This window comes from Oryctolagus cuniculus, chromosome 14 (genome assembly GCF_051225735.1).
Source record: "Oryctolagus cuniculus isolate XC-2025 breed Fujian yellow rabbit chromosome 14, ASM5122573v1, whole genome shotgun sequence".
Classification (NCBI taxonomy): Eukaryota; Metazoa; Chordata; class Mammalia; order Lagomorpha; family Leporidae; genus Oryctolagus; species Oryctolagus cuniculus.
Window position 1 is genome coordinate 81815009 of NC_142880.1, and position 27530 is coordinate 81842538.

At 45.5% G+C, this 27530-nt stretch overlaps 1 protein-coding gene across 12 annotated transcripts in view; it reads left to right on the forward strand.

Annotated features, from left to right (window-relative positions):
- The window catches only part of NDUFAF2 (NADH:ubiquinone oxidoreductase complex assembly factor 2), a 323300-nt gene that overhangs the window by 220751 nt on the left and 75019 nt on the right, over positions 1 to 27530 (forward strand). For 2 of the 12 annotated variants that reach the window (XM_089313217.1, XM_089313214.1), the window contains one exon: positions 10367 to 10471. The exons of 8 other annotated variants lie outside the window; for them this stretch is intronic. In XM_089313217.1, coding sequence (XP_089169343.1) covers positions 10367 to 10444 — 78 coding nt within the window. In that variant the 3' untranslated portion in view covers positions 10445 to 10471. Of the gene's footprint in view, positions 1 to 5120; positions 5431 to 6868; positions 7046 to 10366; positions 10472 to 27530 lie in introns of those variants that run through there. 2 more of the 12 variants (XR_016220791.1, XR_016220789.1) reach the window with 2 other exon arrangements.

Genomic DNA, 27530 nt, shown 5'->3' on the forward strand with positions numbered 1-27530 from the left:
TTAAAAGATTTATTTATTTATTTTAAAGTTAAAGTTACACAGAGAAGGAGAGGCAGAGAGAGAGGTCTTCCATCCACTGGCTCACTCCCTAATTGGCCACAATGGTCAGAGCTGCGCCCATCCAAAGCCAGGAGCCAGGAGCTTCCTCCAGGTCTTCCCATGCAGGTGCAGGGGCCCAGGGATTTGGGCCATCCTCCACTGCTTTCCCAGGCCATAGCAGAGAGCTGGATCAGAAGTGGAGCACCTGGGTCTCCAACCAGCGCCCATATGGGATGCTGGCACTGCAGGCAGCAGCCTTACCCACTATGCCACAGTGCTGACCCCATCTGTATTTTTTCTTTAAAGATGTATTTATGTATTTGAAAAAGCAGAGTGAGAGAGAATCTTCCATTGCTGGTTCACTCCCTACTTGGCTGCAACAACCAGATCTGGGCCAGGCTGAAGCCAGGAGCCTTAAATTGCATCCAGGCCTCCCACTTGGGTGGCAGGAGCCCAAGTACTTAGGCCGTTTTCCACTGCTTCTTTCCCAGGTGCGCTAGCAAGGAGCTGCATCAGAAGTGGATTCAAACTCAAGTGGATTCAAATTCAATATGGAATGTCCTTGTCACAAGGGGAGGCTGTGGGGAGCAACTCAGACTAGACTAAGTTACTGGAATTAGGACTTATTCTATGCATCTGCTCTCCCACAATATGGCGCTGGGAGAGGAGTAAAAACAGCTTCTACACAGCTGCCTCCAGTTCAACCAATAGACTGTGGGACCTGCTCCTGATTGGAGGAGAGCAGCGTACTCGGTGTGTGGGTAGCAGAGTTGGGATTGGTGGAAGAGGACTACAAAGGAGGAGAAAGACAGCATGCACCAGGAACATCTAAGGGGAACATCTATCTGAAGGAACACCTGTGCAGCCCCCGAGAGAGCCGGCCGGTGGTGTGCCGCTCCCCCGCGGAAGTGGGGAATGTGGCAGGGGGAACCGCCCTTTCACAGAGGTGGAAGGGTCGGTAGCCAACCCGGGAAGAACCAGCAGCAAACCCGGGGAGGGCCAAGCAGACAAAAGAACAGCGCAGGGTCCTGTGTCGTTCCTCCACGAAGACGGGGAGCGACATAATGGTGCCGTGACTCGGATATGAAGCCTAGGCAGGGTTTAGTGTCGTTCCTCCGCGAAGAGGGGGAGCGACATAATGGTGCCGTGACTCGGATATGAAGCCTAGGCAGGGCTTAGTGTCGTTCCTCCACGAAGAGGGGGAGCGACATAATGGTGCTGTGACTCGGATAGGAAACCTAGAAGGGAAGAAGCAGGAAAATACCGGAGAGAGAGACTAGAAGAGCCTAGGGGAAAGCCGGACGGAAAAGGTGCCGGAAGAAGCTATTGAAAGCCTAGGCATAGACTTGGATACGGACTGTGGGAAAGAAGTTAGGATTTAAAGTGAAAGCAAGAAGAAACTTAGACTCAGATACGGACTGCAGGTTGAAAGTGAAAGTGAAACCTATAAGAAACTTAGACTTGGATACGGACTGTGGGGAGAGGCCAGGAGAAATGAGGGAGGAATATTGTTGGAAGAAAACTTAGGGAAACATACCGGGTAGAGAAAAATATTAGGGAGGATGAAGCCGCGAGTGCAGGCCGAGGCGGAGACGTAAGCCAGCTTGGAATTCTTCAAGTCAGCCCGGGGAGCAAAAGGCGAAAATCTGGAACCAGAGGCAGAGACGTGGGCCACCAGGTTGGAATTCGCCAGGTTAGTCCGGGGAACTTGAACTGAATACCAGCGGCGGAGACGTGAGCTACGCTGTGTGATTTGCGGAAGCCGCCGCGTGCAGAGAGAGCACGGGGCGTGAATAGATAGGGAACGCGGGGGCTGGCGCGAGGCCGTGGTGCGGGCGCGAAGGGCGTGGAGACCGCGGAGTGTGCGCGCGAAGCCGAGCCACGCAGAGCCGGGAGCCCGCCGCAGGGCGGGTGCCGAGAAGCCGCACAGATGAGAGAAGCGCGGGCTGAAGCGGCTCAGAGCCGGGAAGCCGCCGAGAAGCAGCCTCGGGGCGGGCGCCAGGAAGCCGCAGGGATAAGAGAAACAGAAATTTAGAAGTAAAATGAGAGAAATAGGAATGCTGGCAGATAGAAGTAAAATGGGAGAGATAGGAATGCCCGGAGATAGAGAAATAGACAAAAATAAGGCCTCCCCTCAACATGGCAATGAGAGAGCTTGGATTCGGTCTGCCTGATTAAGGAGGTGGTGAGCACCTGCGGGCGGCTAGCAGCTTATGCGCTGCAGGTCACCGAAGACAGGCACGAATTAACATCAATAAGTCTCCCCACAATACGGCAATGAGAAGGCTTGGATTCGGTTTGCCTGATAGGGCTTGTAAGCACCTGCATGCAGTTCTAGCAGAGCAGAGCATGCGCTGCAGGGCACCGAACACAGGCACGCATCAGCGCCTAAAAACCTCCTCACAACATGGCGAAGAGAGGACCCGGATTCGGTTTGCCTTATTGGTAGGGCTTGTAAGCACCTGTGGGCAACTCCAGCAAGTAGAGCAGAGTGTGTGCCACGGGGCACCGAAGACAGGCGCGTATCAACGCCAAAAAATAAAAAGAAAGGGGGATCTGTGGGGAGCAACTCGGACTAGACTAAGTTACTGGAATTAGGACTTATTCTATGCATCTGCTCTCCCACAATATGGCGCTGGGAGAGGAGTAAAAACAGCTTCTACACAGCTGCCTCCAGTTCAACCAATAGACTGTGGGACCTGCTCCTGATTGGAGGAGAGCAGCGTACTCGGTGTGTGGGTAGCAGAGTTGGGATTGGTGGAAGAGGACTACAAAGGAGGAGAAAGACAGCATGCACCAGGAACATCTAAGGGGAACATCTATCTGAAGGAACACCTGTGCAGCCCCCGAGAGAGCCGGCCGGTGGTGTGCCGCTCCCCCGCGGAAGTGGGGAATGTGGCAGGGGGAACCGCCCTTTCACAGAGGTGGAAGGGTCGGTAGCCAACCCGGGAAGAACCAGCAGCAAACCCGGGGAGGGCCAAGCAGACAAAAGAACAGCGCAGGGTCCTGTGTCGTTCCTCCACGAAGACGGGGAGCGACATAATGGTGCCGTGACTCGGATATGAAGCCTAGGCAGGGTTTAGTGTCGTTCCTCCGCGAAGAGGGGGAGCGACATAATGGTGCCGTGACTCGGATATGAAGCCTAGGCAGGGCTTAGTGTCGTTCCTCCACGAAGAGGGGGAGCGACATAATGGTGCTGTGACTCGGATAGGAAACCTAGAAGGGAAGAAGCAGGAAAATACCGGAGAGAGAGACTAGAAGAGCCTAGGGGAAAGCCGGACGGAAAAGGTGCCGGAAGAAGCTATTGAAAGCCTAGGCATAGACTTGGATACGGACTGTGGGAAAGAAGTTAGGATTTAAAGTGAAAGCAAGAAGAAACTTAGACTCAGATACGGACTGCAGGTTGAAAGTGAAAGTGAAACCTATAAGAAACTTAGACTTGGATACGGACTGTGGGGAGAGGCCAGGAGAAATGAGGGAGGAATATTGTTGGAAGAAAACTTAGGGAAACATACCGGGTAGAGAAAAATATTAGGGAGGATGAAGCCGCGAGTGCAGGCCGAGGCGGAGACGTAAGCCAGCTTGGAATTCTTCAAGTCAGCCCGGGGAGCAAAAGGCGAAAATCTGGAACCAGAGGCAGAGACGTGGGCCACCAGGTTGGAATTCGCCAGGTTAGTCCGGGGAACTTGAACTGAATACCAGCGGCGGAGACGTGAGCTACGCTGTGTGATTTGCGGAAGCCGCCGCGTGCAGAGAGAGCACGGGGCGTGAATAGATAGGGAACGCGGGGGCTGGCGCGAGGCCGTGGTGTGGGCGCAAAGGGCGTGGAGACCGCGGAGTGTGCGCGCGAAGCCGAGCCACGCAGAGCCGGGAGCCCGCCGCAGGGCGGGTGCCGAGAAGCCGCACAGATGAGAGAAGCGCGGGCTGAAGCGGCTCAGAGCCGGGAAGCCGCCGAGAAGCAGCCTCGGGGCGGGCGCCAGGAAGCCGCAGGGATAAGAGAAACAGAAATTTAGAAGTAAAATGAGAGAAATAGGAATGCTGGCAGATAGAAGTAAAATGGGAGAGATAGGAATGCCCGGAGATAGAGAAATAGACAAAAATAAGGCCTCCCCTCAACATGGCAATGAGAGAGCTTGGATTCGGTCTGCCTGATTAAGGAGGTGGTGAGCACCTGCGGGCGGCTAGCAGCTTATGCGCTGCAGGTCACCGAAGACAGGCACGAATTAACATCAATAAGTCTCCCCACAATACGGCAATGAGAAGGCTTGGATTCGGTTTGCCTGATAGGGCTTGTAAGCACCTGCATGCAGTTCTAGCAGAGCAGAGCATGCGCTGCAGGGCACCGAACACAGGCACGCATCAGCGCCTAAAAACCTCCTCACAACATGGCGAAGAGAGGACCCGGATTCGGTTTGCCTTATTGGTAGGGCTTGTAAGCACCTGTGGGCAACTCCAGCAAGTAGAGCAGAGTGTGTGCCACGGGGCACCGAAGACAGGCACGTATCAACGCCAAAAAATAAAAAGAAAGGGGGATCTGTGGGGAGCAACTCGGACTAGACTAAGTTACTGGAATTAGGACTTATTCTATGCATCTGCTCTCCCACAATATGGCGCTGGGAGAGGAGTAAAAACAGCTTCTACACAGCTGCCTCCAGTTCAACCAATAGACTGTGGGACCTGCTCCTGATTGGAGGAGAGCAGCGTACTCGGTGTGTGGGTAGCAGAGTTGGGATTGGTGGAAGAGGACTACAAAGGAGGAGAAAGACAGCATGCACCAGGAACATCTAAGGGGAACATCTATCTGAAGGAACACCTGTGCAGCCCCCGAGAGAGCCGGCCGGTGGTGTGCCGCTCCCCCGCGGAAGTGGGGAATGTGGCAGGGGGAACCGCCCTTTCACAGAGGTGGAAGGGTCGGTAGCCAACCCGGGAAGAACCAGCAGCAAACCTGGGGAGGGCCGAGCAGACAAAAGAACAGCGCAGGGTCCTGTGTCATTCCTCCACGAAGACGGGGAGCGACAGGAGGCTTAACCAGCTATGCCACAACACCTGCCTTTGTACTGACTTTTTTTTTTTCTTTTAAGATTGATTTATAGGGCTGGAGCCATGGTGTAATGGGTAAAGCCACTGCCTGCAGCACCGGCATCCCAGCTGCTCCACTTCCAATCCAGCTCCCTACTAATGCACCTGGGAAAGCAGCCGAGGGTGGCCCTGGGCCCCTGCATCCACAAAGGAGACCCAGAGGAAGCTCCTGGCTCCTGGCTTCTGAATGGCCCAGCTCTGGCCGTTGCAGCTGCAGTTTGGGGGAGTGAACCAGCAGCTATGGAAGATCTCTTTCCCTCTCCCTCTCTCTCTGTGTAACTCTGACTTTCAAATAAATGAATCTTTTTAAAACTTTATTGATTTATTTGAAAGGCAGTTTTACCCACCATGCCACAACACTGGCCCCATCTATATTGACTTTGAGAACACATTCTATTTCATCAAACCAAAGAAATCTTTTAAACTGAGCCATGCGTGCAAGTTTTCACTGTTTATTCGTGTCCACTGGCTAAGCTTCACTCACACCACACTCTTCTCTTAGACACCCTTGCCCCACTGTTATGCCCTGGTTTGCTCTACTGTTGGTAGAATTTTGAATTGATATCAGATTACATTGTGTCAGGAAGTGGTAAGGGTTTGTGTGGGGAGCAACTCAGACTAGACTAAGTTACTGGAATTAGGACTTATTCTATGCATCTGCTCTCCCACAATATGGCGCTGGGAGAGGAGTAAAAACAGCTTCTACACAGCTGCCTCCAGTTCGACCAATAACCTGCAGGAGCTGATCCTGCTCCTGATTGGAGGAGAGCAGCATACTCGGCGTGTGGGTAGCAGAGTTGGGATTGGTGGAAGAGGACTATAAAGGAGGAGAGAGACAACATTCACCAGGAACATCTAAGGGGAACATCCAGATAACATCTGAGCAGCCCCTGAGAGAGCCGGCCGGCGGTGTGCCGCTCCCCCGCGGAAGTGGGGAAAGTGGCAGGGGGAACCGCCCTTCCACGGAGGTGGAAGGGATAGTAGCCAACCCGGGAAGAACCAGCAGCAAACCCGGGGAGGGCCGAGCAGACAAAAGAACAGCGCAGGGTCCTGTGTCGTTCCTCCACGAAGAGGGGGAGCGACAGGTTTGGATGGTGACACCCACATTCCTTTATTGTGATCTGATCCTTGTTTTAATTTCAGAAGGAGAGTTGGGCCCTGCACTGTGGTATAGTGGGTAAAGCAGCTGCCTGCACTTCCGGCATCCCCTATGGGCACTGGTTTGAGTCCCAGCTGCTCCACTTTCCATCCCCCTCTCTGCTATGGCCTGGGAAAGCAGTAGAAGATGGTCCAAGTCCTTGGGCCCCTGCACCTGCATGGGAGACCCACAAGAAGCTCCTGGCTCCCGGCTTCAGATCGGCACAGCTCCGGGCTTTGCAGCCATTTGGGGAGTGAACCAGCAGATAGAAGACTCTCTCTCTCTCTCTCTCTCTTTTTTTCTTTCTGCCTGTACCTCTCTGTAACTCTTCCTTTCAAATAAATAAATAAATCTTAAAAAAAAAAAAAGGAGCGGTACATTCAGATAAGTATCTGAGTCTATTTAAAACTTATTAACCCTGTGTCAGAGGAAGGACACCCGGTCTCGTGAATCCAACATTGAAACATGAGTTGATGCTTTCTGCTTTCAGATTTTTTTTTTTTATTTTGGTTTGTTTCTTTTCAGGAGCAAAGCTACCCAGTAATCCCATTATTCACTTTTGATGCCCTGACACTTTTGAACTTTTAAAACTGTTTTCTTTGGTCTGCACAGCTCGTACCCCCCACAAGACGTGGAGGAGCCACAGGGAAATGCAACTGATTCTCACTGTGAAAGAAAGGATTATGGGATCTCTACACCAGGCCTCGAGGCTGGCGTTAAAAAAAAAGAAAAAGAACTGCTGATGTCCACATAACCTGTGTCTCTTAAGTAAATCAAACTTGGAATTCAGCCTCACTGCCTCGGAGTCATTTTGGTTCCTGCCAGCAAGAATATTAATGAACTTAGTGCCTCCGTGGGCTCACTCATGGGGAGCATGCCTACCTCCTTCCTTGTTCCAGCCCTGCCCCTGCTCCATCTGATGAGCTGGGAAGCTGGGAGATGTCTCAGAAACCCAGGTCTTTCCCTCAAACCCAGCTGGTTAGCAGTGTTCTCTGATTCTTCTGTCTTGCTTTTGGATGTCAAAAAGAAGAGTTTCTCGGGCATGAGTTTGAAAAAAGCAAGCCAGGGGCTGGCACCATGGTGCACAAGGTTAATCCTCCGCCTGCGGTGCCGGGTTCTAGTCCTGGTTGCCCCTCTTCCAGTCCAGCACTCTGCTGTAGCCCGGGAAGGCAGTGGAGGATGGCCCAGGTGCTTGTACCCTGCACCCGCGTGGGAGACCAGGAGGAAGCACCTGGCTCCTGGCTTCGGATTGGCGCACCACAGGCCGTAGCGGCCATTTGGGGGGTGAACAGATGGAAGGAAGACCTTTCTCTCTGTCTCTCTCACTGTCTATAACTCTACCTGTCAAATAATAAATAAAAAAGAAAGAAAGAAAAAAGCAAGCCATACACTAGCAGTTCTTGTCATGACCAAGCAGGGAATTCAGCTTAACTCTGACTTTATCCTTCCTGCTTTTATTCTCTTTTTGACAATGATAAATAATCCAAATTTGCTTTTGGACTTTGGCTTATCTCCATGGAGTCACAGTTACAGGAATATTCCAAACAAGTAGTAATCCCTCGATTTCCCAAAATCATGAAAGTGGTATAGGAAGCATGCTAACATTAACAGGAGCTAAATGTGTCAAAAATAGTAAAGACCATAAACCATAAACCATTTGGGGAGTGAACCAGTGGATGGAAGATCTTTCTGTGTCTGTCTCTCTTTCTCTCTGCTTCTCTGTAACTCTGCCTTTCAAATAAATAAATCTTAAAAAAAAAAAAAAAAAAGTAAACCAGTTCACGCTTATCTTCGATTTAGCATCACCTAGTCTGTGACTATACCACCCTGAATGTGCCCACTCTCCTGTGATCTTGGAAGCTCAGCAGGACCAGGCCGGGCAGTATTTGGATGGGAGAATCACCTGGAGCTCTCTTTAAGCTTCCAAAGCCCATACCCAGGCATCAGGGATTTTTTTTTTTTTCCCTGTTGGTTTTTTTTTTTTTTTTTTTGGCCAGGCAGAGTTAGACAGTGAGAGAGAGATAGAGAGAGAGTTATAGACAGTGAGAGAGAGGCAGAGAGAAAGGCCTTCCTTTCATTGGTTCACTCCCCTAATGGCCGCTGTGGCCGGCACTGCGCCAATCCAAAGCCAGGAGCCAGGTGCTTCCTCCTGGTCTCCCATGCGGATGCAGGGCCCAAGCACTTGGGCCATCCTCCACTGCCCTCCAGGGCCACAGCAGAGAGCTGGCCTAGAAGAGGAGCAACCGGACTAGTGGCCGGCGCCCCAACCGGGACTAGAACCCAGGGTGCCGGCGCCACAGGTGGAGGATTAGCCTAGTGAGCCACGGCGCCTGCCCAGGAATGTTTTGGTCCCTAGTTGATCCCAACATGTACACAGGCTTGGGAACCACAGATGTATCCAAAATAGGTAACTGCAATTCTTTAAAGTTTTGTTACAATTTTTTTGTGACACCAAAAGTTTTATATGTAAGGTATTTCATTTTCAGATACTGAAAGCTTCGTGTGCAGTTGGTTTTATGAAACTATGGTCTGCCAGGATGACATTTTTTCCATGCTTCGGGTGATTGCTTTAGAATTCCTTCTCTGAGTTAGTCAAACACAACTTTAAAATACCTAACTCGGGGGCGCTATGCTCTTTGGGTGAGCATTGTCCGTTTGCCCTGCTTAAAGAAACAGAATTTGACACAAATTGATAAGTATTTAAATGTTTCTGTGTATACTTACATATTACTTATTGAAGCTACTACTGGCTGTCCAAAATTGAGGAAGGTAGGATTTTAAATACAGCAAAAATTAATCACTCATAGATGGTGGATTTGCATGATACCTTTTTATCAAAACTCAGAACTCTAGCCTTGTACAAATAACATGCTGTTTTATAAAAATTTAAATTTAAATTTAATTTAATTAGAGAAATTAAAACTAACAATGTAACTCAATTAAACAATTTGGGAGTAGTTGTGGTACAGTGGGTTAAGCTGCCACTAGGATGTGTACATCCCATAACAGAGTATCTCGGATGGAGACCCACCCCTGCTTCTGATCCAGCTTCTGCTGATATGCCTGGGAGGCAGCAGTTGATGGCTCGAGTACTTGGGTCCCTGTCACCTATACGGAGACCCGGATGGAGTTCCCGGCTCCTGGCGTCAGCCTGGTCCAATCCCAGCTGTGACAGGCATCTGGAGAGTGAGCCAGCAGAGGGAAAATCTTTCTCTCTCTCCTCTCTCTCCCTGTCTCCCCTATGCTCTGCCTTTCAAATGAACACAAGTGAATAAATTAACATTTTTAAACATTATCTTTGCTATATGTATCTTGAGAGAAATTAAAGGAATCGAATTTATAATTAAAGCTATTACCTGAATAGGTGTGATCTTGACTTTAATGAATTAACAAGTAAGCTTCTTACTATAAGTATTTCATTAATGTTAAGCCATATTTGATTTAGAAACCACTTACACTTAATTTCTGGCTTAGTGTTCAGTGAAAATCATCTATGCTGACAGGTACAGGTTCTAGATCCTGTACTTGATCGCTTTTGGGTCACTTAGTGACAATGGGAAAGAGGGCATAAAGCTGTAATCGAATTTCTTGTAATACTTGTCAGAGACAACCTTCATGGCAAAAGTTTGGTTGGGAAATGCATAGCTTTTAAAAAAAATTTTTAAGATTTATTTACGTATTTGAGAGGCAGAGTTACAGAGACAGAGTGAGGTCGTTCATCTGCTGTTTCACTCCCCAAATGGCTGCGACGGCTGAAGCCAGGAGCTAGGCGTTTCCTCCGTGTCTCCCACGTGGATGCAGGGACCCAAGCACTTGGGCCATCTTCTACTGCTTCCCCAGGCCATAAGGGAGCTGGATTGGAAGTGGAGCAGCCAGGACTCTAAATGGCACCGGTATGGGATGCCGGCACCACAGGCAGAGGTCTAACCTACTACGCTGCAGCGCCAGCCCCAGAAAATACGTACTTTTTTAAACTCAGATTTCGTTCTATAAGCATTGGTTGGGGAGGAGGCAAAACAAATGAGAATGCCTCATTAAAAACAAAAGCCTGATATGTTGCACTTACTAAAATCACTTTTTCTTTTCTTTTTCTATGACGATTTTGAATAGCTCATTAGTAAGAAAACTGAGGACAGCTGTGATGTGTTACAAGCCCACCAGAAATGGGATCAGAGGCTCTGGGTTTGAATTCAAGTTACTCACAAATGTAAGAAGGTAATATTTTTATCCCTCTTTGGTTAAAAAGCATTTTTTTTTTTTTTTGGACAGGCAGAGTTAGACAGTGAGAGAGACAGAGAGACAGAGAGAAAGGTCTTCCTTTTTCCGTTGGTTCACCCCCCAAATGGCTGCTATGGCCGGCGCATTGAGGCCGGCGCATCGCGCCAATCCGAAGCCAGGAGCCAGGTACTTCCTCCTGGTCTCTCATGCGGGTGCAGGGCCCAAGCACTTGGGCAATCCTCCACTGCCTTCCTGGGCCACAGCAGAGAGCTGGACTGAAAGAGGAGCAACCGGGACAGCATCCGGCGCCCCAACCAGGACTAGAACCCAGGGTGCCAGCACCATAGGTGGAGGATTAGCCTAGTGAGCCATGGCACCAGCCCTTAAAAAGCATTGTTAAGGGGTTGCCAGGTATGATCTGTATGTGCTCCATCATACGACATTCTCAGCATATGTAGTTTTTATGGGGAAAATATTCTTTGTGGTTTTGACCCCAGTAATGCTGCCATGGTAGAGATGATGGTAGAATAATGTATCTTTATAAGAAGATTGTTCTTTATTTCGTTGGCTCTTTTCCCTTATGGAATTCATTCGCATTGGTGTTTTTTAAAAAACAAGTATAACTCAGGCCGAAATAAAACACTAACCTAAAAGGAGATGCCAGTTTTCATTCAGTGTTTAACTTTGCGAGGATAGAGATGAGAGATTAAGCAGACAGACGGTTGGCCACATGTGACTTAAGCAGCATTGCTGGTTATTTTACCAGGCTTTGGATCAAGGTTCGCTTGAAGTAGATTATGCTGTGGGTAAATCCTTGGATGATCAAAGGTGAACGGCAGTGCCCTCTGCCTTCTTTGCACCAAAACATTACATGGTGGTTTTACTTCTGCAAAAAGAAAAGAGAAGTGAACTTCCTAAGGGCAAAGATCAGAGCCAGGTAGTGTGAAATGTGAGATTGATGTTGACGTGCACGGGAGCTGTAGAGCAACGAGGAGCAGAGGGGAGGACAAAGCCCCTGTACAGATGTTGTGTGCTCTGGCAGCAAATCTGTTCTGTAGCCAAGAGGTAAGCACTTAGCCAACCCAGCTTGTTTCTGGTGTGATGTGTCAGAGCTTTATCTTATCAGTCTGGTAGTCAAGATTTGTGTAGAGATAGTTGTTGAAGACTACCTTGTCACCAGTAATTAGGTGTTGTTAGAGGCTGCATGCAGGTTACATGCAGATGAAAGGAAGATAATTTGATGATGCAGTAACCTAGTACCCGCTAATTCAGGACCATAGAGAAAAGTTGGTTGATTAAGGCTTCAGGCAGATAAATTTTACTACAGGTGGACATAAGGGGTTAGTCCAGCTTGGTCTGTTTCCAAGGAAGCAGACTTTTTCCAAGATTAGAATCCACAATACTGGTGGAAGCAGGGATCTCAGGGACAGGCCCTTTGGTGCAAGATGAAAGTAGGGCTGCCCTGTGTTGCAGCTGTGAGGACGAGTACTGCTTTTGTGAGGTTGTCTCAGCAAAGTTAGCCACCTGCCCCAGAACAGGTGTGCGGACAGGTTAAAAAAAAAAAAGCCACAGAAGTTCTTCAACTAACTCATTTTTCAAACAACACTCAGGCAGAATAGTACATTTTTACGCACTTATAAACTCTTATCTCTTTAATTTATAAGTACATTTGAACACTTACTATGTACTCAACAGAAGAGCAGAATGAGAGAAGTCTAAGATAGAATCCCCGTTCATTTGCTCTCCGTGAAACACATTAGATTGTGTGTGTGTGTGTGTGTGTGTGTGTGTGTAATGCCCAGCCTGGTACTCCTTGGGCTTTTTATGAACATGCTTGCACTGCAGTACATCATATTTACTAGAATGTCAGAGCATGGGTTTGCACAGCTTACAAACAGTTGCAAGAGTAATACCCCTTGTATCTGCCGCCTTTGTGAAGAAGTAGAAGAGGGGGAGGGGCGAGGGGAGGTGTCTGACCAGCGTCATGGTCCATTTTCTACAGCTATGACAGAACACCGCAGGCGTTGTTTCTCACAGTTCTGGAGGCTGGGAAGTGCAACATCGAGGTTCTTCTCAGTGCTGAGAGGCAGGTACGCATGCAGAGGCAGAGATCAGGCCCAGTGAACTGTCTTCACCGGGAACTCGCGCCTCCCTAACTGACCCACCCCTGCTGGAACGCTATTTTTTTTTTTTTTTTTTGACAGGCAGAGTGGACAGTGAGAGAGAGAGACAGAGAGAAAGGTCTTCCTTTTGCCGTTGGTTCACCCTCCAATGGCCGCCGCGGTCGGCGCGCTACGGCTGGCGCACCACGCTGATCCGATGGCAGGAGCCAGGTGCTTCTCCTGGTCTCCCATGGGGTGCAGGGCCCAAGCACCTGGGCCATCCTCCACTGCACTACCTGGCCACAGCAGAGAGCTGGCCTGGAAGAGGGACAACCGGGACAGAATCCGGCGCCCCAACCGGGACTAGAACCCCGTGTGCCGGCGCCGCAAGGTGGAGGATTAGCCTAGTGAGCCGCGGCGCTGGCCTGGAACTCTATTAAGCTACTCGTGACCTCATCGCCCTGGAAAGACCCTGAGGACTGTCACAATCCAACTAGATTTCAGCGTGAGCTTTAGAGGGGACATTTAGACTCTAGCAACTAGCATGCCGGAAGCCTGGGTCTCTGCCCAGTCCCTCTCCTCACAGTTGTCCCCTATGGCCTGAATAAGCTCTGATGTCACTCTTTAGCCATTCCCTTGAGTTTTCTCTCTTGAATGTGCATCCAGATGCACCTTATATACCCATGTAGTTAAGTTTATATAAATAGAATCCTGCTTTGTATCCTCTTTGGTCTTGCTGCTTCTCTTTGTTATCCATGTTATGAATGTAGATTGAGTCTGTTCACGGTCACTGCTATGTAGTGCTTTGCCGTATAAATATGCCACACCTTGTTTATCCTTTCTACTGTGCAGCACAGCTGGGTTGCTTACAGTTTGCACCTGCGACAGATAATGCAGCTATGGATATTTTGTGCTGTCTCTGGGTGCACGCAGACTTGCGTTTCTGTTGGACATAGTCTTAGTTCATAAAAATTAATGACATGACAGAGGTCAATGGAACTGTCTTTTTCTCAATGAAAATTTACTGAGCCAGTCATTGAGTGAGGAAAAGAAGTGCTCTTTGGTTATTCTAAGGTGGCAGATGCTCTCTGGACAATAAAAATCACCATTTTTATCCAGATAAATAAAAAAGAGAGGATCCAGATTTGTACTTTTGCCTAAGATTAATAACCAGAGGTGTGGTTCATCATGAAAATAAAATTCGTTTTAGTTTAAGCCATCTCTGGTATCATTTCTTAAATTCTAAAATTAACAGGACAAAAAGTCCCTCAAAGGCAGGGACTGTGTTATACATTGCTTTTATGTACTTGACAGTGACCATGAATGCTGTTCAGGTGTTAAGTCCCAACTAAATAAGCATTACCTTGCTAAATATACTTCAGAGTCAAATTATTTGTACAAACGGCTGTAATTTCTCAGCTATCCAGAACTTTAATTTTCCCTTTATCCTAAAAATGCAGCCAAGGTGGATTCCTTTCATTTAAAACTCCTTCTGTTTAAAGGCTTTTTCATGAAAGATGAAAAATAATGAATCAGCTACTGCTCTATTTTCTCCTGTTTTTCTTTCTTCATTATTCCTTTACACATGTCCTACCTATGAGTACTGTTGCTGTACGTCTGAGACCTTTTTAAGTTATAATTTGAGCCTTTTATTTGCCTTTTAATGTGGGAGACAAAACAGATAATATAGTCAGAGGCAAGCTCATGCCTTCTGCTGGGCCCATGCTTCAAAGCCTGGGTGTTTGGGGCTTGGCCTGATGTTGCCAGGTCAGGCCAGATCATAGCAAATTCATTTCAGTGCCTTCCTGTTTTTATACTTTGTTCTGCAGCCTCACCGGAAGCTTCACACTTCTTAGCTGAAGTCTTGTTCCTGTTTACAAGAGAGGACCACAGGCCTAATGCAGTCAACCCGAGTACTTTACGGCTCATTCCAGAACCATTTCAGGGGTTGGGGAAAAGGCTCTTTAATTGAATAATTGAAAAATGACTTAGGCGGGATCAGGCTAGGAGACAACAGTGCTTCCAGGGAATTCACCATTTTACACCACAATTCATTTGGCACCTTTGTTGCAACAACTGTGTTTGAATTTTTTATTTGCAGTAAAAAGAGTGCTCTTAAATATGGTACTGCCTCACTTAAACTATTCACTTCCCAGGTGTGCAGTGCTTTGCCGCAAGAAAAAGTCATCCATGCCCCCTCACCCACAAAAGGAAACTGCTCTCTGGGTTTCCCTTTTGTTTTGTTTCTCTGTGGCAGCTTTGCGGCCTGATGCCCAGCTTCTTAACATTCACCTCTCACAGGATGCAATTCACTCTCATGTTTTTCATGCTTCTAGAAGGAAACACTGTTTGCAAACACCAGTAGAAATTTTCTTTTTTTTAAAAGCTTGATTCGATGTATTTGAAAGCAGAGTGACAGAGGGGGAGAGAGAGAGAGATCTTCCATCCACTGGTTTACTCCCCTAATGGCTGCAACAGCCAGGGCTGAACCAAGTCGAGGCCAGGAGCCTGCAACTCCATCTGGGTCTCCCACATAGGTGGCAGGAATCTAGGTACTCAAGCCATCTTCCACTGCTTTCCCAGACACTTGAGCATGGAACCGGACAGAAGTGGAGCGGCCAGGACGCTAGTGCTCCCATTTGGGATGCCAGCATCAGAAGTGGTGGCTTAAGCCACTTGTGCCACCATACCCGCCCCTAGAAATATTTGTTTTCTCTGTTTGACTTTCTTGGCACAGAAAGTGCTTCTGTGGGACAACTGAGAGCATCGTTTTTGATTGATGTCTTTTTTTTTTTTTTTTTTTTTTTTGACAGGCAGAGTGGACAGTGAGAGAGACAGAGAGAAAGGTCTTCCTTTGCCGTTGGTTCACCCTCCAATGGCCGCCGCGGCCGGTGCACCACGCTGATCCGAAGCCAGGAGCCAGGTACTTCTCCTGGTCTCCCATGGGGTGCAGGGCCCAAGCACTTGGGCCATCCTCCACTGCACTCCCTGGCCACAGCAGAGGGCTGGCCTGGAAGAGGGGCAACCGGGACAGAATCCGGCGCCCCGACCGGGACTAGAACCCGGTGTGCCGGCGCCGCAAGGCGGAGGATTAGCCTAGTGAGCCGCGGCACCGGCTTGATTGATGTCTTCTATGATTTTAAAATATTTTCTTGACAATGTCCTGTTTTTGTTAATCATGGGTAAACATTTTAGATTCTTTTATGAACTTGAAAAATATTGAAAATCAAAGAATTGGAAAAACACCTAAGAAAAATTGCCAGTTTCCATGATGTGGATATGGGGCTGGCAGGGATAGGAGGTTGTACAGGAGAGGCATGTCCTGATCAAATGGTGTTTACAAGTTGTGCTGTGCTGGCCACTGCCAAGGTCGTCCACCCCTCCGTGGTGTCCCAGGTTGCTCCAGCCAGGCTATTTTTCAAGCTCCTGTCCACATTAGATAATCTATGAAAGACGAATGTGTGAGTTGAAATGAAATACTTTTTGCAGTAAGTATAGACGGTCCCCAGTTTATGATGGTTCACTTTAAAATTTTTCAGCTTTACCGTGACAGTTAGATGACAGATATTCAGAAGAAACTGCACTTTGAATTTTGAGTTGTGATCTTTCCCCCAGACTGCCGCTGTGTGTGCAGTCCTCACCCCCGATGCTGTACAGCAGCGCTGAGCGCGGCTCCTGGTCCTGTGAAGAGACCACTGAGGCTCTGCTGTGTGCTGTCTTGCTGAGTTACGATGTGCAGTGTGGTGGGTGCATTCAACATGGTTCCGAGTCACCATATTCTCAGCTCCCCGTGGCTTTATTGGGATGTAACTGCATTGAAAGTTGAGGACATCTGTATGGAATAATTCACCCTGACAAGACAGCAATAGTTGAAATTCACATAAAAGAAAAATATCTTGGATAGGATTTCTTCTCTGGAGTTTGAACTTTTTTTTTGAGAGACTGAGTCACAGAGAGATAGAGGGAAAAAAAAGGGAGAGAGAGAGAGATCTTCCATCTGCTGGTTCACTCCCCAAATTGCCTCAACAGCTGGGGCCGGGCCAGGCGAAAGCCAGCAGCTTCATCTGGGTCTCCCACTTGGGTGCAAGGGCCCAAGGACTTGGCCCATCTTCCACTGCTTTCCCAGGCACATTACTAGGGAGCTGAATTGGAAGTAGAGTAGCCCATATGGGATATTGGCATTGTAGGTGTGATAACCCCAGCCCCTGGTGTTCAGACTTTTAATATGTTAATGTGCATCTTGAGGTTCCAAGAAGAATGGTATATTTAAAGAAACACTAAGGTCTCAAGGCACAGATTTTGGGGAACTGAGTGGCAGGATAGCCTGATGCATTTCGGGAAGAGGCCATGGGAAGTTAGAATGTGTGCTTGAGCAGAGTGAATTAAGAATGGCCCCAGCTTTGAACATCTCAAGAATAGACGTTCTCTGTGTTCCTCCCTCTCAAACAGCAATTCCCAACAGAGATTGTCCTGGATACAGCGGACTCTCAGATGGATTTTTTAAATGCATTTCTATATCTATGCAAATGATCATACGTTGCTCTTTTATTTTGTTACTATGATGAATTCCATTGACTAGTTTTCTAATATTAAACCAACCCTGCATTTCTGGGATAAACCTCACTTGGTTATGATGTGCTATCTCTCTAAACGTATTATTAGATATGCTGAAAATTTGTTTAGAATTTTTGCCATCTGTGTTCATGAAGGATAGCAGTGTGTAGTTTTATTTTGTTGTATTATCTTTGCGTGATTTTTGGAACCATGGTCATTTGGCTCAGCGAATGAGCTGGGAAGTACTTCTCCCACTATTTTTTGGAAGCATTTGAATAGACTTATCATTAGTAGATTGTTGAGAGAATTTACCTTGAAACCATGGGCTTGGGGTCTTCTTTGTGAGAAGGCTGTACACTGCTGTGCCCATTTCTCTGACAGATATACCTTTCTTATTACCTCAATTCCAGCCCAACACCACAAAGTCTATCTGGGCGTTCATCCTTTCTGTGTTTGTAACTCCCTGCTCTGACAATGGGAAACCTGACTCCCGTTGTCTTCCATGTATTTCCTCATTTGATTAATGCCCCTGTAGGTAAACAGTGTTCCTTTGTTACTGCTCTCCCCTTCCCGTACAAATGCCCTCTTCATCCCCCTGGGCTCTGACACCCTGGCCAGGCTGCAGCTGCCACCTCCTCTGGCACCCTCACCACCCAGGCTGACACCCCATGCATGGCAGCCCCACTGCTAGAAATCCTCTCCTCTTCCACATCAGTTTGTGAAATCGCTCCTACCAGCTGTGGCAGTTTTATTCAATTTACATTCCACACTATCCATCCATAATTGGCAAATAATATTTAATTCATAGACTAAAAAAAAAAACCTGCCTTTTTAAATGAACACGTGATATATTGACACTGAAAGGTTGCTATTGGAATTGTCTGAGTTTGCATCCTAGACCTACCGTTGACTAACTGCGCAGCCATGGACAAATTAACTTTTTACTTTTCTAAATTTTATTTTTTTTAAAAAAAGAGTTATTTATTTATTTAAAAGCAGAGTTACAGAGAAAGAAAGAGTGAGGTCTTCCATCCTCTGGTCCACTCCCCAGATGGCTCAACGGCCAGAGCTGGGCCGATCCAAAGCCAGGAGTTAGGAGCTTCTTCCGGGTCTCCCAGGCGGGTGCAGGGGTCATCTTCCACTGCTTTCCCAGGCCATAGATGAGAGTTGGATCAGAAATGGAGCAACTAGGACTAGAACCAGTGCCCATATGGAATGCCGACAGTGTTAAAGGTGGTGGATTTAGCTGTTACACCACAACACTGGCCCTGACTAATCTTTTTTTTTTTTCAACATTACTTAAAACACCTACGTAGTTTCAAACCCGAAACTATTCAACAAGATACAATTTTAAAATGTCTAGCTATATGGTGGCTTTACTTGCTATGGCAGGGTGCTAGCTCTCAAATTAACTTTTTTGAGCGTCTATGTTTTCATCTATTGAAGACGATAATGATAAAAATAATGATAATATAGCAATAACAAAGGTAGGTAACCCATAATGCTAACTGTGAACCAGGTGCTATGTATGTTAAGTCATACAATCTTCAAAATGGTCTTTTGGAGGACATACTATTATCACATTCATCTTGTGGAAGAGAAGGATGAAGTAGGTGCCTTCATCTTACTTTACAGACGAAGCGACAACACACAACAAAATACTTCAAAAGAAATGCTTCATCCGAAATCATATGGCCAGTAACTGGTGCAGTGGGAATCCAAACACTATGCTGCCAGAAAAAGAGCCTGGAACACAGGAGAATTCCTAGTGCCTAGTAAACAGGCACTAGTAACCAGTAAGCATTTTAATGCATAAAGTGATTCATTGCCACAGCTCTACATCGCGAGTGCCACGTCAATGACAAAGGAAGAATCATGGCACCACCTAATCAAAGTGGGGAGGATGATCCATTTCAGCTTGGGTACAAAGTGGCCATAATTTTCTTACTCAGTGGTGTTTAAAATCCTATCTATTTATTGCAGATTGATAAAGGAGGCATTTTTTATGTAGAAAGAGGTCACAGACTCAGAGCTAAGTTAAAAGGAAAGGATGAGAAAAGAGATGTTGTACAGACGAAGATAAGAAAAAGAAGTAATCGTATCCTAGAGATAAAAGAATAAGCAGAGGCCCTTGGAACTGCAGGACTCAGGGTAGCCCAGTGGCTTAAGGAGAACCACAGTAACTTGAGAAACGTGGGTCCCTCTAGGTAAGCGTTGAGTAACAGCCCAGAGCCCGCGGGTCCAGTGACGTTGTGAGGGAGCTGTGAACCTGGCACGGCACAGGTGCTCAATATATGTTTGTTGAATCGTCCTTTAGAAGGCTGAAGTTGAATTTCCAATCAAACGGCACAAATGTGAATTAAAAGGGAAAAGCCTCAAAATTTTGGAGGTTGGAAAGCACATGACTTAGCGGACTGAAGAAAACAGAATCCTAAAATGGTGGGGAGCAACGTTGAACAGAACCTCGATTTATGTTGCGAAATCCCCCAAGACCCAAATATCTCAGGAAAGCGAGGCTGAAGAGGAGGTTCCAGCTGTGCTGTGTGTTAATGAAGTGACTGGCCTTTTATCCCTTCTACGCTTCCAACACCAACTGCCCTGACCCTCTCCGTTCCTGGAGTGCTGGCTGTCAAACCAACGTGATCCTCACAGAAAAGACCAACATCTCTGAGACAAATGAACTACCATCCTGACATCAGGAAACCCCCAAGGAATACAGCTAAATTCTTGACATTGGAAATCACGCTAGGAATGGCCCCCAGCTACGTTGCGTGTAAGGAAGACAACAGTCAACAAGCTTCACACAGTTTCCACATCATCTCCCTGGTGGACAATCTGGGGTTTGAGCAAAACAGAGAAATGCCAGAAGGGCAAGGAAAGCCTCGGGTGACTGACACCCAAGCACAGTGGCAGCAAGTAGAGACGCCAGCGAGAAGCAAGCCATCTTGACTGTTCAGAAACATAAGTTTCTGCTATAAAAGAACTGGGTGCGATGTTTAATACAAATCCAGGAGCAGGCGTGTGGCTTCATGGTTATGAGGCATGTGTCCCACATGGGAGTGCCTGGGTTTGAGCCCCACCTCTGGCTCCTGGTCCAGCTTCTTGCCAACACAGGCCTTTGGAGGCAGTGGAGATGGCTCCCATAACTGGGTTCCTGCCACTCATAAAATTCTGTTCCTGGATAAAATTCCTAGCTCCTGTCTCTGACATCCCCCCGCCCCCGCCAGTTGTTGTGGGTATTTGAGAAATGAACCAGTAGATGGAAGTGCTCTCTCTCTCTCTCTGCCTCATAAATTAATTAATTAAAATTTTAATTCAGAGAACAAAGAAATACGCTTTGGAAATTGAAATTATGCTGGAAAATACTAAGAGACTATAGATAAAGTAGATAGATATAGAAAACTGAATTTAGGAAATAGCCCAGAAAGTACAATATTAAAAATACAGAAAGCAGTAAAGAAGAGATAAGAAAACCAGAAGACCAAACCTAAAAGATTTGCTGCCTAAACAGCAGGAGTTTCAAAAAGAGGATCAGAGAAAACATAAGGAAGGACATTATAGAAAGTAATTCAAGGGGCTGGCGCTGTGGCATAGTGGACTAAGCCTCTGCCAGTACCAGCATCCCGTATGGGTGCTGCTTCTAGTCCCAGCTACGCTTCTTTCAATCCAGCTCTCTGCTGTGGCCTGGGAAAGCAGTAGAAGATGTCCCAAGTCCTTGGGCCCCTGCATCCATGTGTGAGACCCAGCAGAAGTTCCTGGCTCCTGGCTTCAGATTGGCCCAGCCCTGATCGTTGAAGCCATTTGGGGAGTGAACCTGCGGTTGGAAGACCTCTCTCTCTCTCTCTCTCTCTCTCTCTCTGGCTCTGTCTCTTCCTCTCTGTCTATAACTTTGCCTCTTGAGTAAATAAATAAAATCTTAAAAAAAAAGTAATTCAAGAAAACTTCTCAGAGCTGAAAGTCCTGCTTGCCCAGCACATGGCCTAGTTTAGGACCCCCACCATACCACATCATCATGATATTTCAAAGCACAAGAGACCAAGAGAAAACACCTATGAATTCCCAAGGGATTGATCAAGGCTCAGAGGAACACCAAATTCTTCAAAATCTAACTGTAGATGCTCCAAAACAATGAAACAACGCCTTCAAGCTTTTAAAGAAAAAATTATTTCCAACTTTAATCCCTTGCCAGTCCAAAAGTATAAGGACAGAAAGATCATTCAAAAAAAAAAAAAAAAAAACTATCTTGGGGCCAGCACTTTGGTGTAGCAGGTAAAGCTACTGCCTGTGGTGCCAGCATCCCATATGGGCGCTGGTTTGAGTCCCAGCTGCTCCATTTCCAATCCAGCTCTCTGCTGTGGCCTGGGAAGGCAGTAGAAGATGGCCCAAGTCCTTGGACCCCTGCACCCATGTGGGAGACCCAGAGGAAACTCCTGGCTCCTGGCTTTGGATCAGCGCAGCTCTGACCGTTGAGGCCAGTTGGGAGTGAACCAGTGAATGGAAGACCTTTCTCTCTCTGCCTCTCCTTCTCTCTCCGTGTAACTCTGACTTTCAAATAAATAAATATTTTTAAAAAACTATCTCCTTGGATCCTTTCTCAGGAGACTACAGAAGGATGTGCTTCACTGAAACAAGGAAGTCCTGGGACCCCAGAAAGAGAGACAAGGGGAGTCTCTGTGTTGGGTTGAAGGGAGACCTCAAGGTGAGGTGCCTAAAGAACATATCCAGGATGGAACAGGTCAGAGGTTCCAGGAAGAATGTCTTCAGGAAGATGAAACTGGTCCAACACCTAATTTGAATCTATCAAGAGAAAATGTTCACACTCTGGCTTTGGATTGCATTAGCAACAAATCTATTACACTGTAAACAAATGTACAAAAAATACCATTATTAACTTTAGAGAAATCTGAAAAGTTGTGCAGGGCGCATTAAAATTAAAAACTGTCTCTCAACAGAACACATTTTAAGTGCTAACACTCTGGTGCAGTGGGTTAAGCTGCCGTTTACAATACAGGCATTCCATGTCTGAGTGCCAGTTCAAGTCCTGGCTGCTCCACGTCCCATTCTAGCTTCCTGCTGATGTACCTGGCAAGGCAGCACATGATGGCCCAACTACTTGGGTCCCTGCCACCCATCTAGGAGACACCCATGGAGTTCCAGGCTTCTGGCTTCAGCCTGGCCCTGACCTGGCTATTGTGGGTATTTAGGGAGTAGCAGGTGGAAGACAGATTTTCTCTCTTTCTCTCTGTCATTTGAATAAATCAATAAATCTTTAAAAATATAGACATCTTAAATAATCTGAAAAAACAAATTAGAACCCTGAAAGAGATATTCACAATACAGATAAATGACATATCAGGAATACATAATAAGCTTCTAGAAATCAAGAAGGTCACCAAAAAAAAAAAAAACAATAAAAATAGGTAAACAATTTGAAGAGGTACTTCACAGAAGAGGAAACTAATATACCAATAAATATATAAACAGATGTTCAACATTATAGGTGGTTAGAAAAGTGAAAATCAAGACCACAATAAAGAATGTTATATAGTAGTATTTTTAAAAAATATTTATTTGTTTACTTGAAAGGCAGAGTTACAGAGAGACAGAGGGAGAGATTTTCCATCTGCTAGTTCCCTCCCCAGACGGCCACAACAGCCAGAGCTGGGTCCATCTGAAGCCAGAAACCAGGTGCTTCTTCAAGGTCTCCCAAGTGGGTGCAGGGCCCCAAGCACTTGGGCCATCTTCCAGTGATTTCCCAGGCACATTAGCAGGGAGCTGGATCCGAAGTGGAGCAGCCAGGACTTGAACCAGCACCCATATGGATGTCACTGTCACAGGTAGTGATTTACCCACTACACCGCAGCACCAGTGTTTATACTGCTATAGTTTTAATGATTGTGATTACTTTGAAATTTACTGTAAATGCATGAAATGGTCACTTTTCGATTCAATTATTATATATATATTATTTACATTTCCACTAAACTAGAGTCTTTTGTTTCTTAATTGTTAAACTTACTCAGTAAAGTATTAAGCCTTTTTTTTTTAAGATTTTATTTTTATGTATTTGAAAGACAGAGTTATAGAGAGAGGGAGAGACAGAGAGAGAGGTTTTCCTTCCACTGGTTCACTCCCCAGACAGCCAAAATGGCTGGAGCTGTGCTGATCCAAAGCCAGGAGGTTCTTCCGGGTCTCCATTAAAAGGCTAATACTAAATGTTGAATAAGATGTAGATTCATAAAATCTTTTATGTGTTGCTGATGAGATTTTAAAAATAAATACATTTTGTTGACACCTTCCAACATAAAGGAAAATTTTACTCTATGACCCAGCAATCCTCTTTCATGTGGGAAGAGAGCTTTAAATATGAGGGTACTTCATAAAGTTAATGGAAAACATAATTTAAAAATAAGCTTGGGGCCGGCACTGTGGCACAATGGGTTAAAGCCCTGGCCTGAAGCGCCAGCATCCCATGTGGGTGCTAGTTCTAGTCCCGGCTGCTTCTCTTCTGATCCAGCTCTCTGCTATGGCCTGGGAAAGCAGTAGAAGATGGCCCAAGTACTTGGGCCCCTGCATCCATGTAGGAGACCCGGAAGAACCTCCTGGCTTTGGATCAGCACAGCTCTAGCCATTGTGGCCGTCTGGGGAGTGAACCAGTGGAAGGAAGACCTCTCTCTCTCTGTGTCTCCCTCTCTCTGTAACTCTGTTTTTCATATAAATAAAATAAAATAAATCTTTTTTAAAAAAATAAGCTTATTGGGGCTGGTGCTGTAGTGCAGTAGGTTAATCCTACGCCTGTGGCGTCGGCATCCCATATATGGCTGCTGGTTCTAGTCCCGGCTGCTCCACTTCTGATCCAGCTCTCTGCTATGGTCTGGGAAAGCGGTAGAAGATGGCCCAAGTGCTTGGGCCCCTGTACCCATGTGGGAGATCCAGAAGAATCTCCTGGTTCCTGGCTTTGGGTCAGCACAACTCTAGCTGTTGCAGCCAATTAGGAGAATGAACCAGCGGATGGAAGACCTCTCTCTCTCTCTCTCTCTCTGCCTCTCCTTCTCTCTCTGTGTAACTGACTTTCAAGTAAAATAACTAAATCTTTAAAAAAAAAATAAGCTTATTATGGTGCAAAAAATTTGATATCCCTGCATGCAAGATCTTCAAAAAGTTTGTTGAAAATGTGTATTATGAAAAAAACTATGCATGGACTTCAAAAGTTTTTTGCACCAAAATAAACTGATTTATTTATTATTTATTTATTTGAAAGTCAGAGTTACACAAAGAGAGAAGGAGAGGCAGAGAGAGAGAGAGAGAGAGAAAGAGAGAGTCTTCCATCTGCTGGTTCACTCCCCAATTGGCCGCAACTGCCGGAGCTGCGCCAATCCGGAGCCAGGAGCCAGAATCTTCTTCTGGGTCTTCCATGCAGGTGCAGGGACCCAAGGGCTTGAGCCACCTTCTATTGCTTTCCCAGGCCATAGCAGAGAGCTGGATTGGAAGTAGAGCAGCCGGGTATCAAACCAGCGCCCATATGGGATGCTGGCCCTGCAGCAGCTTAACCTGCTACATCACAGCACTGGCCCCATAAACTGATTTTTAACTCCATTTTCTGTGACGCTTTTAGAAGTACTCTTGTATGCATAATAAGAATCAGGCACAAGAAGATCCATTCTAGCACTGTTCAGCCTGGAAAGAACCCAGAGACTGCCTGTCAGTGGAAAGTAGTTAAACAAACTGTGATAATTTGCTTCAGTTAAAACAAATAAATACAAGGATAATTCTAATTATTTTACCATAGTGAAAAAAGTAAATCCAAAATGTTATATACAAGCATAATGTACTTTATATAAAATTTAAAATAATTTTTAAGAAAATCATTTTACCTTATTAGTTATATATTATTTTATTTTTCTTGTTATGATTATTCTAAAGATCATAGCTTTCACCCTTGATGTGTGAAGTCTGATATAAGTTAGTATTTTTATGTCTTGCTAGATAACTCCATGACTTTAGAATACTTCCATTCCGTGTACTATGCCTTCTACTTATTTACCACTGCTGTCATGTACTGGCGTTTTAATTCTCTCTACAAAACCCATTTCTTGTCACACTGTACACATTTGTATGTACCGTTATGCATCAATTAAAAATATAATATGTGTTTAAAAAATAAAAGCCAGAAAAATATTTGCTGTTTTCTTCAATCAATACTGATTTTGCTTACAAATTTATCTGGTTTTGCTCTGTATTCCTCTCTAAAATTCTGAATTTCCATCTGGAATCATTTTCTTTCTACTTGATGAACATCCTTTCATTCTCTGAGATTTTGGCTGAAAGCTTATGTTCAGCGTTTTAAACCAGTAGTTAGCATTGTTTTCATTGGAACTAGAACTGTAGGTTGCAATTTATTTTCTTCTTGCAGTTTAAAAAGTATTCGTTTGTTTCCTTGCAACTTGCACTGCTGCTGTTTTGCTAAACAGTTATACTATGATGGGGTGTATATGTGTGTTTGTGTTTGAGTGTGTGTGTGTCTATCCTGCTTATGACGGGATATGTGTCTTGACTCTGTGTCTTTGTATATTTAATCATTTTAGATACAATTTTAAAAGTTTCTATTTATTTGAGAGACAGAGAGAGGTAGGCAGCTGCCATGTACTGATTCATTCCTCAGATGCCTGAAATGGCTAAAGCTGGGCCAGACTGAAGCCAGGACCAAATAACTGTACCCGGGTCTTCCATACGGGTGGCAAGGACCCAACTATTTGCGTCATCACCACTGCCTCCCAGAATCTGCCTTGACAAGAAGTCGGAATAAGGGGCGGAGCCAAGACTCAAACCAGGCTCTGATATAAGATGTGGGCATCCTAACCACAATCTTAAATGCTAGCCAAACTCTTGCCTCCATTGTTAGGAAAAATTTAAATCACTACCTTTCCAAATAGTACTTCTGCCCAGTTTTCCTGCTCCTCTCCTTCTGTATCCTCTATACTTTTTGCAAAAAAAAAAAAAAAAAAAATGGACAAAGATTCCTTTTTATTTTGTTCTCTTTCTTGGTTTATTTAGGATGCTTTTATCTGATAGATCTTTTAATTCACTAATTCCCCTTTTAACTGTGTTTAATCTGTTGTTAGGCCTATTGTTGTGTACTTCAGGTTCAATAAAAAAAAAATTATTTAGGAAAGGAAATATCACAGGATATTGTGTAGCACAGCTGGGGATAGCATTTGTGTAAAGTAAATACTGAATAATGATTTTACCAAAATTGTCATAGAGCCAGATTTTGTGATTAAAAATGTGTATTTATGTGGAGGAACAGGAAGTAAAAAATAACTAAGTCCTTATCTTCTGCATTTGGAAATCAATAGATAATACTTAAAATGGAAAAGTCAAAAAGTCCCAAAATAATCCTATTATTTAGAAAAAAAAAAAAAAAGCAAACAAAAAAGAGAATCTACTGCCAGAGTTCTGAATGGCTGCCTGGAAGTGGGGTGGTGGTGTGGGAATGAGAGATGAAGTTGATGTTTATGACTTGGTAGTTAGGTATTTGTTTAAACTGTTGATAAAATCTGTAAGTTTGATAAAATAAAAACTAAAACATTTTAATTTTATAAGTATTATTAGAACTAATAAAAATGAAAGAAACATAAAGTCGAAAATAATGCAAATTTATGCCTGAACATATTTTGCCTAAAATTTATCCAATCGGTCCATCTATTATTTCAAGTAATCAATTTTCAGCCAATTCCTTTGTCATTTTTTACACAGCAAAGCATGTGATGTTTGCTTTGAATAAACAAAAAACTGAAAAAACATATGTGCTATTCATCTGCGTGGAGTTCTATTAGATTAGTGGTTAAAGTGAACAGTCCTAAAATTTGGAAAAGATGTTAAACTTTTACTTGGGAATCATGAACTGAAAAAGACAGCTAATATGTTGTTCTGGTTAAAAGGAAAACACCATTAAAATAACTGAAATTTTTTTAAAAAATATTTATTTGTGTATTTGAAAGGGAGAGTTACAGAGAGGCAGAGACAGAGAGAGGGAAGTCTTCAATCCGCTGATTCACTCCCCAGTTGGCCACAACTGGAGTTGGGCCAGTCTGAAGCCAGGAGCTAGAAGCTTCTTCTGGGTCTCCCACATGGATGCAGGGGCCCAAGAACTTGGGCCATCCTCCACTGCTTTCCCAGGCACATTAACAAGGAACTGGATCCAAAGTGGAACAGCTGGGTCTTGAACTGGTACCCATATGGGATGCTGGCACTGCAGGCGGTGGCTTGACTCACTACCCCACAGCACTGGCTCCCATAACTGAAAATTTATTATTAGGTAAACTGAAGACTAGAAAAATCGTTTTCCTAAAGATGTAGCATTTTTAAACACTGTGAAAAAGTAGGATTCTTGTAAAACA